This window comes from Meleagris gallopavo, chromosome Z (genome assembly GCF_000146605.3).
Source record: "Meleagris gallopavo isolate NT-WF06-2002-E0010 breed Aviagen turkey brand Nicholas breeding stock chromosome Z, Turkey_5.1, whole genome shotgun sequence".
NCBI classification, from domain to species: domain Eukaryota; kingdom Metazoa; phylum Chordata; class Aves; order Galliformes; family Phasianidae; genus Meleagris; species Meleagris gallopavo.
In genome coordinates, this window is record NC_015041.2 from 33,472,853 (window position 1) to 33,484,465 (window position 11,613).

Consider the following 11,613-nt stretch of genomic DNA (forward strand, 5'->3'; position numbering starts at 1 on the left):
CCAAGGTCAATCAAATGGGACTTCAGGACTTTGGGGTGATTAAGGATAAAGGAGCAAGGGCACAGGCAGTGTTCCTTTCTATCCTTCCTGTATCAGTATTGATAGTAAAAGAACAGGCAGACCCAGCTAGTCAATATGTAGCTCCAAAGCTGGTATTACCAGCAGAATTTTAGGTTTCTTGATTGTGGGGTAAATCTAAACAACACCAGGACTGATGATGCCTGGTGGGATGCACCTTTCTCGAAAACAATTTCTGCTATGGACCCCCTAGCCAAGGTGACAACATCTATGAATAATTCTTTAAGGAACTTAGAGATATCTCTAGATTGGCTGCCTTTGTCCTTATGGGTGACTTCAACTTGCCAGACGTTATCTAGGAACATCAGCTGATACAAACAGACATAAAGAGATCCAGGAGATTCCTAAAACATTTTGATGAAAACTTTTTAGTACAGACACAAAGGGATGCAACTAGGAATGGTTCCCTCCTGGATTTTTTGTGTCTGTAAGCAGAGAAGGTCTTGTGAGTGAAGAGGAAATTAGTGGCTTTCTTGGTGATCATGAAGTATAGAAGTTTAAAATTTTTGGTGATAGGAGGAAAACTGCCATCAGAACTACAGCTCCAGATATGGGGAGAGCAGACTTCAAACTACTCATTTTATCATTAGGCATGAAAGGCAAATGGTAATCAAAAATAAACACTGACTCCTTATTCATTCTCTAAGTTGAAAACTGATTACTCCTGTGCAATATGCCTAACTTGCAAAAATACTTGTGGTAAGTACTTCTCTTGATACTTGTGTAAAAAATGTCTCCTTCCTACAATGAATTAGGGAAGAATTCAATTTGTGAGAATCCCTATAACAAGTGATTAAGAACAGCGCTCAGAGCATTTTTATGGTTGGAGTTCAGCAATAATTCTTATGAAAAAGAATACTTCTGTATTATCTCCTGAAAAGAATTATGATCCTTAATAAAAAAAGGTTTGTTTGAGGATTTTTACTTCAGCTTTACATCCCTAAATACTCCTGCATTAACTCATAGCTAATCACCTTGTTATGGAATACCAAGAGGTATATGGGTGAAACAGCAACTCGTGTGCAGGTTCAGACCCAGCTCCCATCAGGACTAACAGCAGTCCACAGAAAGTAGTCTGAATCAGTCCCCCATTGACAAAGATGAAACAGTTTATTAAAAAGAAGTTTGCAGCTATTGATATGCGTGTGTATTCTTCCAAGAGTAACTAATTTAATTGTGTCTGGTTGAGCTTAGAAGGAAGAAGTAAGAGCATGGAAGATCCTCGGGGCTGGACAGATCATGGGCATATAGAAATATTAAACATCTCAGAAATACACCTATTGAAGACATCAGACAAAAATTAAATCCAAGGAAAAATCTGAGAAGCAATACAGCAAATTTCATTGTTTGAGGGCAGGCATGCAGCGCTTTCAAAAACTTTTCAATAGTAGTCTTGTTAGTAATCGTTATTGTTTCACACTTCCCAAATCACTTTATTCTAGTTGTCTGAGCTATCAAGCAAAATAGATAAATGTTTCTACTATTACAATACCCTGGGACTCTGATCCTCTAAAATCCTTTAATATTTCTGGTAATGCTTTTCAATTGGAACTAAGGAACAAGAAATCTTTTTATTTATGGGATGCCTTGGATAAGAATGAACTTCACTAAACTTTTCATTAACAGAAGAGGGAGTAATGGAATTGCCAAGAGGTTGGCAAGCCTCACAGCACTTGCTAGGGAAACATGCTCAGCCTTGTGAGAGAAGAACATTCACATTGCTGTCATTTTGATTAGTAACAGCACTAGCAGTTCAAGTACTTTTGAACAAGCTGTTGGCATTATTCAATCTTCCTCTCAGCTATACTATCTCCAGCATGATGTATTCTGGAAATCAAGTATCTTTCCAGGTGTGAGGGCCAGCAATGAAGAATATAAAGTATATACCCCCAGCACAACTGGGCATGTTGCATAAGCCTACACAGCAACAGCAAAACATACTGTCAAATGAGCAACACACACGTGCTCAGAAGTGTGACTCCATTTGAAAAATGGTATCAACAGAAGTTTTTCCTCCAAAATTTAGTGTTTCTCAGCAAAAAGCTATATTATACAATTTACAACATCAGTAAGTAATTTTAAAGAGGGTAGAGGTCATGTGGAATGCTACCTCCTTTAGATCACAGAATTACAGAATAGCTTGAGTTGGAAAGGAAGTATCACCAAGTTCCAACTCTCCTGCCACAGGCAGAGAGGTGATTATTTAAAACCAAAATATAATTTACAGTCTTCAGGGATGACAATAAAGTTTGCTGAAGTTTTACAGCAAGTAACATGGGAGATAAAAAGCCTTCTTTACTATTAGTTTTTTGAACATCTAGGCTTTTTTCTCAAATAACATACCTTGTTCTAAACATTACTTTGTTTAGATTCTAGAGAATCTAAAAAGGGAGGTTAGGGAGTTAAGACAAAAGTAAAAATGCTTAAAATTCTGGATGCTTTGTTCGACATTTTACAATTTGATCCAATACCACATGTTTTCTCATGAGGCAGTGACCAATATATGCTATGTCAGACTGCTCTAATCCCAGTGGGTTGGACTCGATGTATACAAAAACCATTGGAAAAATCCTACTAATTCTGACAAGTTTTGGTTGATATACCATTAATCCAATCTTGGATCATTGATAAAATTCCCATTTAATTTGAATGAACAAGGCCATGATTCAATTAATTTGATTCTTGAATCTTGATGCACCAAAGATGCACCTCACATAGTGTCTCTGAGATACCCCTAGCCTCACACTCATCTGAGTTAGCTTCACTTCAGATCCTTAAATATTTATTTCTATAACAAATGAGAAGCAACTAAACATAGCCAAAAGTCTAGTTTGCAAATTCTCTATCATTTTTGTCTTACTGAAATTTCAGATAGTTTTACTTAAATAAATAAATAAACTGAAATTCCAATCCAGCCATAGGAAAAAATGAAATACAAGTTTGTACCAGCGTATTTCACCTTGTTATGAGCAAGTTTCAAAACTGAAACACTGTGAGATGCAACACATTTACCATTATTATATAAAATTCAGATGAAATCTTTGCTTGATGTACAATATATACCATAAAAATAACATCCATTCCTCAGTCTAAAGTGTCCAAATTAATAAGCAGGAAAAGAGTTTTAAACTTTCATGCTCTCTACAGCAACCTGTGAATTCAGGACTGGGCAAGTAAGAATGAAAAGAGGAGACTTCTCATCTGCTGTTTGATCTGTCTGATCTTGGTTCCTAGCTTTTTGAAACACCACTGTAATATGTATATTTCTCTCTTAAAACATTTCAGAAGTGTCATCATTCAGTTAAACTTCAACAACAGATTAAAACTTCTTCCTTCACTATAAGTGAGGTGTACATATATATATCTCAGTCACGATCACCAAGCACTCTATCACAAAAATAGATCTATCTATTGTTTATGATTTAGAAATTTATTTTCTGATATACTGAAGACTGAAAGCAATGTTTATATTGCAATTTTCCTCCTAGAAAATCTTGAAACCTTATTTGGGAGATTTGCCTTCTCATTTCTTACCAGTCTAAGGATTAGGGTTGTTGCTTATGCTTCCGTGCCACAGAAGAGGCTTTGGAGATTTCTAGCCTGATTTAGTCAATGGAGTGGGAAGACTTTGGCTCTGAAATTTAAGGCACATGAGTAGTTTTTAGAAAACCACTTTTAATCACTTCTCCAGTATATTTAGTGTCTGAGATTCTTACATAATATGGTATTAAAGGGACACTCTCAGGTCAAATTTGGTTTCACAGAGGTAAGGTTTCCAGTAGTAAAGAAAGAGAGCAAGAGACTAAAATTCAGAGAACCTCCACAATGCTTATTTCTTTCAAACTCCTGTTGGTTGGGGGTGCAAGAAGGCAAAACATAAAATCCCAGACCAGCAGGAAGGCAAACAGTTCTCCAAAGCCTAACAGAATCCACTGTGTATAACCACTTTTCTAAGCCATATCACAATGGCTCATATGCTCAAAAAGTATTCCTAAAGATCTTAACTCTTAGAATCAATATTTTTAAAAAGCTGAGCAGATACGGCAGAATCACTGCAAAACAAGATATAACTGCACTGTTTCTAGTTAAGAAATGTTTTGTTATCATTAAAATGATGAGGTGAAAGCAAATACTCATTTAGTAGCAACAGATAATTATGGGGCTGATACATTTGCCCCACACTCCAGAGTAGCTGCAAAGAACAGTTATTACTGTCTGTTTTATTACTGTTACTGATGTCAAGAAATAGACCCAAAAGATCTAAGAGTGATTTTTGGTGCCTAGAAAGGAGGGAGCTACCATTATCAGGTGAAAGCTGAGAGAAATGAACCTAAGGGAGTATGTGACCAGCCTTTACTCAAACACAAAGTGAGGAGAAGGAAAGAGGAACTTCTCAGCATTGCCACTACTCCTGTAGTGGCCTCCACACGGCCTCCACATTCAGCACAGTATCCTAAAACATTTTAAACCCTTTTAAAAATTAACTAGACATGAAGCAAGTCACTTGCAAGAACGCCAGGTACCTGAAATGCAGCCAGACTTCTTGAAAGTTAACACTCAAAACTGTTTCACAAGAGCTCAGCCTGTCAGCCAATTTATGTCTTTTTTAACACTGTGTCCTGGAATGCTTGTAGAGCTATAAAATCTAGAGAGGTCTTGTAGATATTGTAATTTCATGCATAATAATTCTTATGTGAAATGTAGGACTTAAACAATATTTCTACTCCCCAAGGTGACAGCTAAATTACTGCCAGCATGAAAGATTTCAAACTTCAACATACTGTCTCGGGGTAGGAACTCTCCTCCTTAGTTTCCATTACATACACACTTATGGTATGAAGTAATGTTCATACAAAGTAACTGTTCATAACAAAGAACGCCACTTTAGATTGACATAGGACAGAAGTGCATTGTAAAACACCAGAGTGTGCAATATGAACCAAACATGAGGTTTCCAACAAACACCCAGGATTCTAAAATTTCCTCCTGTTCAGGCTACATTGTTGGAAGGCAGAAGCCTGGCTTTACAACACAGAAATGCTGTGGTTCCTCCCAGCTTTCATCACTGCAGTATATCGGTTCATCTGTTACTAACAAGTATCTTTTGCTTTTTCAATTTTTTTTACTCACTCCTTTGCTCAAGTGTTTAAAACTCTGTACATCTGTGAAAATACTACATTATAAGTAATTGAATTTGTAAGAAAACTGTCATCACTACATCTTGAGAAGAATCTCAGAAGCACTGTGCAGAACACTCTATTAGAATGCCTTACTATTCAACAGTGAAATATCCAATTATGAAAGACAACTGCCAGTTACTCCCAAGCCACTTTTGCAGGGACTCCATAGCTATGGATTCTTTTTTTCCTCTTTTTAAAAGTAAAGAACGATTTCAGTAGAAGCTCTGTGATTTTTTCCTAGTAGTCCATTTAACTGTATCAGCTGTTTATTCCCAATTCTTTGTTGTTACGTACAGTAAAATAAGAGTCACCTGTGCTAGTAGGCTAAATATAGACCCAGGTTATGGAGAGGCAAAAGAACTTGCTAAGAATCTCCAACCAAGCAGATAAGAGACTTCAGATGATTTTCCTAGCACAAAAGGAGTCTATCAGCTTCTCAGGAATACACAAATTCAGTCTTCTACCAATGTCATACTGCGGCATTTACCTTCACACTTAGCCAACTGCACATAAAAGTAAAGCATGCATGCCTAACTGCCTTTCTGGATTGCTGTCTTAAATTGAAGGCTCATAAAAATGTTTCCAAAACTGCAGTCCCAAACGCAGCAAATGAAAGAAAACCCCTTCGACAGTAATGAGCTTTCCAACACACTGCTTCTCATCTCAGAGTTGACCGCACAAGACAACAAGAACATTTCTGTAATGCAAATACCAGTTGGGCCATGGCAACAAAACACAGGAAATACTAAACAGAAAATTATCTCCTTGTTACTGTTGAAGAAGCTCTAGTTTGATCCCTGGAACACAGAACTAGCAAGCTGATGGAACACTTAGCCCACAGAATGAAGGACTAGGCCTTTGACCAATAATTCTTACTATTTTAAGCTTATCAGTTAATCAAGCAAGCCCTTCTGCTATCACCAAAGACATAACATTTTGGAAAAATACATAAAATAACACGGCTCTACAAGTACTTTCAGCTCAGCACAGTTGCACTGAGAGGCTCTACGCAAGCCTTCCTCTCTGCCTACATGTCCTGTGGCACCCAGCTACCTGGGAGGAAGGCCAAGGAAGTCTTCATCATAACACTTCTGTCGATAGTGCAGTCACTTGCAAGTGGGCTAAACACAGGAAATCTACATCCATAATTAATCTTCCTCAGCACAGTCCTTGAAGCCAGCCCCAAAAGCATTACTTAAAATCTTATTTTGTTATTACACATCCATAATTTTTCTAAAAAAACAGGTTTCCTGGTCATATTCCCCAACTGGAAATGACAAAAAGTCTCTGTGACATGGAATGTATTTTAGCTTTCTCCCTGAAATAGGCTGATCCAAAACCCACAACGCTAACAAAGTTTTTGAGTAAATTTGGATGTGGCTATGCTTCATAATTGCAATCTACACAGACAACAAAGAATCTGTGCTTAAAGCAGATAGCAGCTGCCTTGCTAAACACTGACATCTGCCTCACTTTGCTAGCACTGGAACACAGTATGATATTATACATCACCTCCTCTTACAAAGCCAGTTCAATAAGCAGTCTAAAACATAGATTATTAAACCACCTATACATATATATAAAGATATATAAAGATGTCTTATAATGATTTAAATTGATGGAAAACAATCCAAAATTGCAGACATTATGAAAGACAAAAAAACTTCTGATAGACAAGAGCAGCAACAAATAATAGAGTATTTTCAAATAATTATAAATCCTAAAATATAAAAATGGCCTTGCTTTCCACATTTCTTTTAGAGGACTCCTTAATGAATAGTCCTGCCTGACTCACTGGCAATCTTTCTGAATTTAGTAGTATTGGCAAAACAGACAAAATAAAGCAATTAGTCTTCTTGTATTCACTAATGTAGCATCATCAGAAAATCCCACAAATTCAAGCAAATTACACATGCACTTTGAAATTATTTTTTTTCAAGTCATTTTAAAGTAGTAAAAACTCAAGTAGTTGTAAGAAAATGTTACTTCCAGATTATTATTCAGAGGATTAATACAGTACTTCAAGCCTTACTCAGATTTCCACCTTGGGAACAATAGAAGCCAATGCATTTTTTTTGTTTACAATTCAAACAAGAAAAATCAACTTGTGTTATCTGAAATTGTGTCTCTCCTTCCTGGCAGTGAGGGATCAAAATGCTCAACCACCTACATCCACCAAAGATTCAAAATTAGACACAGTTCTTCCTTGTTCAAACCAACTACCGCATCATTTGGAGTACGTATCACCCCTGGCTCACACTTTACTTGATGAAATTATAAAGCATTTTACTCAAAACTCTGAACACAGCTTTACAGTAAATATGCCATTGATCAATAGACAAAGATTTCCTCTTGACAATCATCAAGCCTCATTCATGTTTCTTGAAGAATTTTTTATTTTCCCCAGGAAAATTCACAGCACATTTTGCATTCAATTAAAATTGCTCCTCTAAAAGCATTCCATGGCTGCCTAGAAATTTAGTCTTTATGTATAAAGTCACACTGAAATGTAATTTATGCCCACATTTATACAAAATTTTCCTCCTTTCTCATTTCTCTTGTCTTTTGGACTAATGATATAAGTTTTTCTTCACCAAGAGAAGGTGTACAAGAGGAAGTGAAAGAAGTTACATTTGACACCTGCAGGTAAATTCAGAGCTTTCTTTCATTTATTTTTTATTTTCAAAGCAGAATAATATTAGATAGAGAGGTGACCCTCCAAAGACAAAGTGTCTGAAGTTACTGATGAAAGGAAAACAAATACAAACTGCAGAACTCACCTGCAAGAAGCAAGAAGTGAGCTTGACAGCAACCTACATTAAGACACAATACTACAAAGTCTGCAGGACATGAACTACCTGGACTACTAGCTTTTGAAGCCACTTGGCCATTTGCAGTCACTCCTGACAGTGCTGTTTGTTTTGCTCCCCTGCTTGTCTCAACACTCTAAAAAAATTTTAATGGCTGGACTTGTACACAGCAAATTTCATACACACTGTGAGAGAGCTTTACTTTTCACAATGCCAAAATCCCATTTTACAAAGAGAGGGAACACAGCTCTGATAACCTCCAAGAACGTCAAGAAGGCTGAAGCCATGGCTCTACATTTTCCAGCCAGGTATCTGCTGCTCTCCTCAGTTACGCATACCCTAGTACTCCTTCCCCCCCCCCCAGAAAAAGTTTCCCTTATGGTCCTATCTTGCCTTTAAATATAAATCTCACTCAATTTCAAATCCTAGTATGAACTCATGGTTGGGGAGCAGCTGCATGTGTGGGGCCATGGAGATAGGAGTATCATCCTGCCCCTTTGCCACAGAGGCCACCTAAACACACCCTTTGGCTTTTCACGGGTCTGTCAAAACCTATCCCTCAGCCTCATGTGCAAAGAGACCCACTGTAATTCCAGTGTTGCCAGCCATTCTGCATGCCAGAGGCTGGCAGAGCAGCCAAAGGGCTTTTCTCATGGGTTTGGAGAGTGAAAAGTAGCAACTAGGCCTTGTTCAAGCTGCTGCACAAGCAGCAGCAGGAGGCCTGGCAGGGCTCCTGTACAGTCCAGGTGCTCTCAGATGCCTGGCCTCCTATCCTCCAGTTGCACATTCTGCACTCTCTGCTCAGCTGAATCCACAGGACTGGCTCTGGCACCCAGCCTTTCTGGTGAGTGCTGGTGAGACGGTGGGCAGATATATCTTGTAACTATTTGGTGTCTGCTGGTACAAGCTCCTCTATCTCTCTTTGGGTGTTAAATTGTGCCATAAAGTATAAAAAACAGCATTTTATAGTGGACTGGTAAAAAATTTATATCCACAACCAAACCTCAAGCACAATGTAATCCAACTGACGTTAAAGTCATAGTTGGTGACAAACTCTTCATGGAAGTGACCAAATCCCCTTTGCATACTCCCCAGTGCTACTCAGCACCTAGGAACCCACTTATGTAATGAAATGTGTCGTTTTTTGACTCTGCAGGCTGGCATCATAGCATAGCCCAGCTGTTTGCACAGTTCCAGACCATTACATTGGGAGCCACAAACAGCAGCAATGCACAAGTGGACTGAACTCTAGCCTCATCACTTACAGTTACTAATTAGTGAAAAACAAAAGTACTCATTCCAATAGCAACTTGATGGCAAGATTTGCAACATCGAGATGCATGTTAAAAACCCTTTTTACTGGATTGCATCTACCAGTTTGTCTATCTTCAGTCCCAAGACAAGAGCAGCAAGAAGCCCCAGACTATATTTTCAGATGCCTCCTTTTATGCCTGCATGATAGACAGAGAGAACCAGACAGGTTAGAAGAACACGTACAAGAAACAGCACTGTGGGAGAAGAAAAGCAACTATAGAATCATACTGCAGAGTCACTGAATCATATCATAGAATATCACTAAATCTATCATTATGATGAAAAAAACTTAATAAATACTGCCCTTCTTGGTGTGTAAGCACTTTCCTTAGAGCTATGGCCCTCTCAAGGGGTCTCTTTTAGAACTAACCGAAGAATCAGCTATCAGTAACTGATTAGCTCTGAATAACTGAATTAAAATAGTAGAGATAAGAACACAAAGAAAAAGAACTGGTAATTGAAAGCATAGAGCGGATCACGAGTTCATCTAGTGTATTCATTACACAGAAACATGTTCATTTATCACTCTGTGATATCAGGGGAGCTTTACACAACAGTTAAGGGAGGTTTTCTTGAAAAACAACACTGAGAAAAAATGAAAAAGTTTCATCACAGGCACCCCAACTTCCCATACACTGAGAGCTGACTGAAGTCCAAATTCAATTCTCCATAAATTGGATTACCCAGCTGGGACCTGCCACCCTCCTGGAGAGAACCAAAGGCCTAGGATCCAGCTTCTTGGCGTTATGTGAGGACTGACTTTCTCAGCAGACACAGTGCTGCAAGTTAAGGCTAACTGAGCCACAAAAAGGCAGGAAGGATCATTTAGGAGAACATAGAGAACCCTCCTCAGAGTGTTCCACTCCTGGTTCTTTGTATGACACTCCAGAAGACTATGCCAATTAGATTAACCCTTCAGAGATATAAGCTGAAGTGTGAACCAGACACATAATTCCCCTGTCAAGACCAAGACCAAGGAAGACTTTAGTGCCAGCATCTGTATTCAAGTTTAGCTGAAAGAGATTAGCTCATTTAGCTACTGCTGTAATTCCAGACCTTTCCTCCTCACAATATATGCTCATCTGATACAATTCACCTCCAGGATAAATGAATTAATATATTTCTTGGAGATAGCTGTCTGATATAAAATACTTGTGATTTATGTGTAACTGTTCATATTACTGCAAGAAAATAAAAGTAATAAATATATTTAGAAAATTTAGCATTAATTTGCATTTTTTTGTGTTGTCACAGAACTGACCACTTGCAGAAAAACAACCAAACTGCATTCCTGGTTCTCATCAAAATGATTTCAGTTCAAGTCTCAAAACTGCTCAGTCAGAAAGAAATACTAACAGTCAGGCTCCCACTGAACATTTCTTTGGGAACATAGTATATGGAGCTGTGAATGCTAAGGGGAGTTGAAGTACTTTGTAACATTATCCCTGTACTTATCCCAGTACTTCTACTTCATAACTTTAGCCTGGGCTAAAGCGGACAAATAATTATCAGTTTCTTCATGCATTCCTCCAAAGAATGTTAAAAATGAAAGAACAGATTAGGTAGTTTACTCTTTTCTATTGCTTGTCATATGTTTCTAGCGCTTAACCTCTCTCCAGTGGTATTGAAAAGTCACAGGAACAATATTGCACATAGGTTTTTTCCCCCTTCTGCTTAAGGTTTTCCTCCTGGGAAGTTTTCATTCAGGTACAGCAGATGTCACCAAGACCAGACATACGCTGATGGACACTGCAGATAGAATACAGCAGTACTCCATCATCTTTGCCATCCCTTTGATAACATCAGCCTCATTCAGAGTGGCGCTGATAACAAGCTGAAGGTACCAGCCTTCTCTTCTACACTTGCAACCTTCCCCTGACAAGCTACTGTGTACCAAAACCCCACTTCAAAGACCTTACTGTAAAACAAAGATGATGCTGGTCCCATGAAGACTGCAACTTGTTTTCAATTATCCCTGAGCATCTGACATAGTGATTACACAAGGTAAACAACAACTTTCTGACAAAGGAGTGACATGCTATGGCCACATTCAGGCAATTTGTGTGCCTTTGAATAAGTCACCTGCAGCACTGCCATGAGCTCAGCATGGTTACATAAATGCAGATACTTACAAAGACATTTTGTGAGTTGCAAGAATTTTAAAGTCTGCTCTTTTAAATCCACTAGGTGACTTTTAGGTTCTACTTTGGTGATCCCAAGTGAAAAGGGAG

The 11,613-nt window shown here is 38.2% G+C and overlaps 1 protein-coding gene across 1 annotated transcript in view; it reads right to left on the minus strand.

The window, feature by feature from the left end:
* Window positions 1-155: 155 nt before the first annotated feature.
* The window catches only part of LOC104915085 (transient receptor potential cation channel subfamily M member 6-like), a 21,383-nt gene continuing 9,925 nt past the window's right edge, over window positions 156-11,613 (minus strand). The window contains exon 9 of the mRNA XM_031557295.1: window positions 156-422. Coding sequence (XP_031413155.1) covers window positions 156-422 — 267 coding nt within the window. The remainder of the gene's footprint in view (window positions 423-11,613) is intronic.